The following is a 1,723-nucleotide window of genomic DNA, read 5'->3' on the forward strand; positions in this document are numbered from 1 at the left end:
GCATGTATGTGTGTGTGTACGTCTGTATATAGGGGGCTTCATTTCAGCTTCCGTCTTTCACATCCGCTCACAAAGGTTGGATCGACCCGGGACCGGCCAAAGATACTTGCCCAAGGTGCCAAGCAGTGAGACTGAACCCAAACCCAGGACCATGTGGTTGGAAGGAAAGCTTCCCTCTGAACAGTCACGCCTTCGCCCATACACATGCATCGATATAAATGCTATTTAAATATGTTATTAAAACTGGAGGTGTGGATCTTTGGAAGCATGGTTTCTTTGAATGTAGTTTGTTACATGATTTCGACTTTTATAGTAGAACTTATTTTTATGAACACATACCATGCTATGTAGTCCACAAGTAGAACATTACATTCTTCATTATTGATAAATAAAAAGATACTTTTTCTCAAAAGTGCATTGCTATAAAATCATCTATACTTTCAGGCTTTGCCGTTTATCAAGTACGACTCAAACACAAAGAAATTTAGTGGATTTTGTTACGATATACTTCAAAAGCTTTCCACTATTTTAAACTTTAAATACGAAATTCAATTTGTGAATGGAGACGAAGAAAATCAACTAAGCTATAACGCAAATCCATCTGTAGATTTCCTAATTGACCAACTTGTATCAGGGGTAAGTTTGTTTTGAATTTTGAATGTAGTTAATAAACATGAATCATTGTTGTGACAATAATCATATATATTACGTACTTTTATTTCCTTACATACATAAATGAATACGAACGCAAATAAACTGGCAAAAAATACATGCTCATACGATGTTACTAGTTATTTGCTATACGATTATTTTTAGGTACTGTTGGAATTGCACGCATTAATTGTTTGAATATTTCACTAATAACATACTAAATATACCTATTGGATAACATATAAAGGAAGTGTCATTCGGTATAGCATTACAATTATCTACTACTGTTTCAAAAATTGGTGTGATGCATGCAGAAGGCATTGTTGTTCCTATTTTTATCTTCATTTCAATCAACACGAAATGTTTGGTACTCATGAAGCATCGTCGGTTACTTTTTAGTATGGAGGAAAGTGTAGTACTCTTGACTTTTCACAGAACCTGTAAGGTTGGTGAGAGGGATGGAGGAAGGTAACCCCAAAACAGCGGCCTCACCCAAATGTTTGCAATAGGGCGGATTCCGTTAAACGCACCCAAGGTTTATGTGATGGCATTACACCGGTTGACGTATCTAGTCGACAAGTCGAGGTGTCTATATGGTTGACTCTTGTTCATGCTATGCTGTTCCATGTCATTGTTATTTTGGGGTGCTATATCTATAATTTTGGCGCTATATCTATAATTTTAATGTTGTAGTGTTTGCATTCACTACTAAGTTGATAGCCACCATCACCACTACCACTTTTATTATTATTATTATTATTATTATTATTATTATTATTATTATTATTATTATTATTATTATTGTTCAGTAGTTTTATTTTTATAACGTGCTTTCACTTCACTACCGAGCGCAGCTCTGTGCGCCTTGGGTATGTGCTGTGGTGCTCTTATGTTTACTGTATTGAAAGTGTTTTGCGTAGAATGTGTGCAGTACCCAGTAGTACACTTTTCTGTATGTTATATATATTTGTAAGTCCTGGTGTTTTTGTTATGTATTTGTCTGAATATTTTTTTTATTATACCTAAGGCACCTACTATGATAGGAATTGTTTCTGTTTTTAGATTCCACATT

General features: G+C 34.8%; 1 protein-coding gene across 1 annotated transcript in view; it reads left to right on the top strand.

Annotated features, from left to right (window-relative positions):
- The window catches only part of LOC106873438 (glutamate receptor ionotropic, kainate 2), a 79,416-nt gene that overhangs the window by 58,672 nt on the left and 19,021 nt on the right, over positions 1 to 1,723 (top strand). Inside the window, exon 10 of the mRNA XM_014920796.2 lies at positions 445 to 636. Coding sequence (XP_014776282.1) covers positions 445 to 636 — 192 coding nt within the window. The remainder of the gene's footprint in view (positions 1 to 444; positions 637 to 1,723) is intronic.

This window comes from Octopus bimaculoides, chromosome 6 (assembly GCF_001194135.2).
Source record: "Octopus bimaculoides isolate UCB-OBI-ISO-001 chromosome 6, ASM119413v2, whole genome shotgun sequence".
In the NCBI taxonomy this organism is placed as follows: Eukaryota; Metazoa; Mollusca; class Cephalopoda; order Octopoda; family Octopodidae; genus Octopus; species Octopus bimaculoides.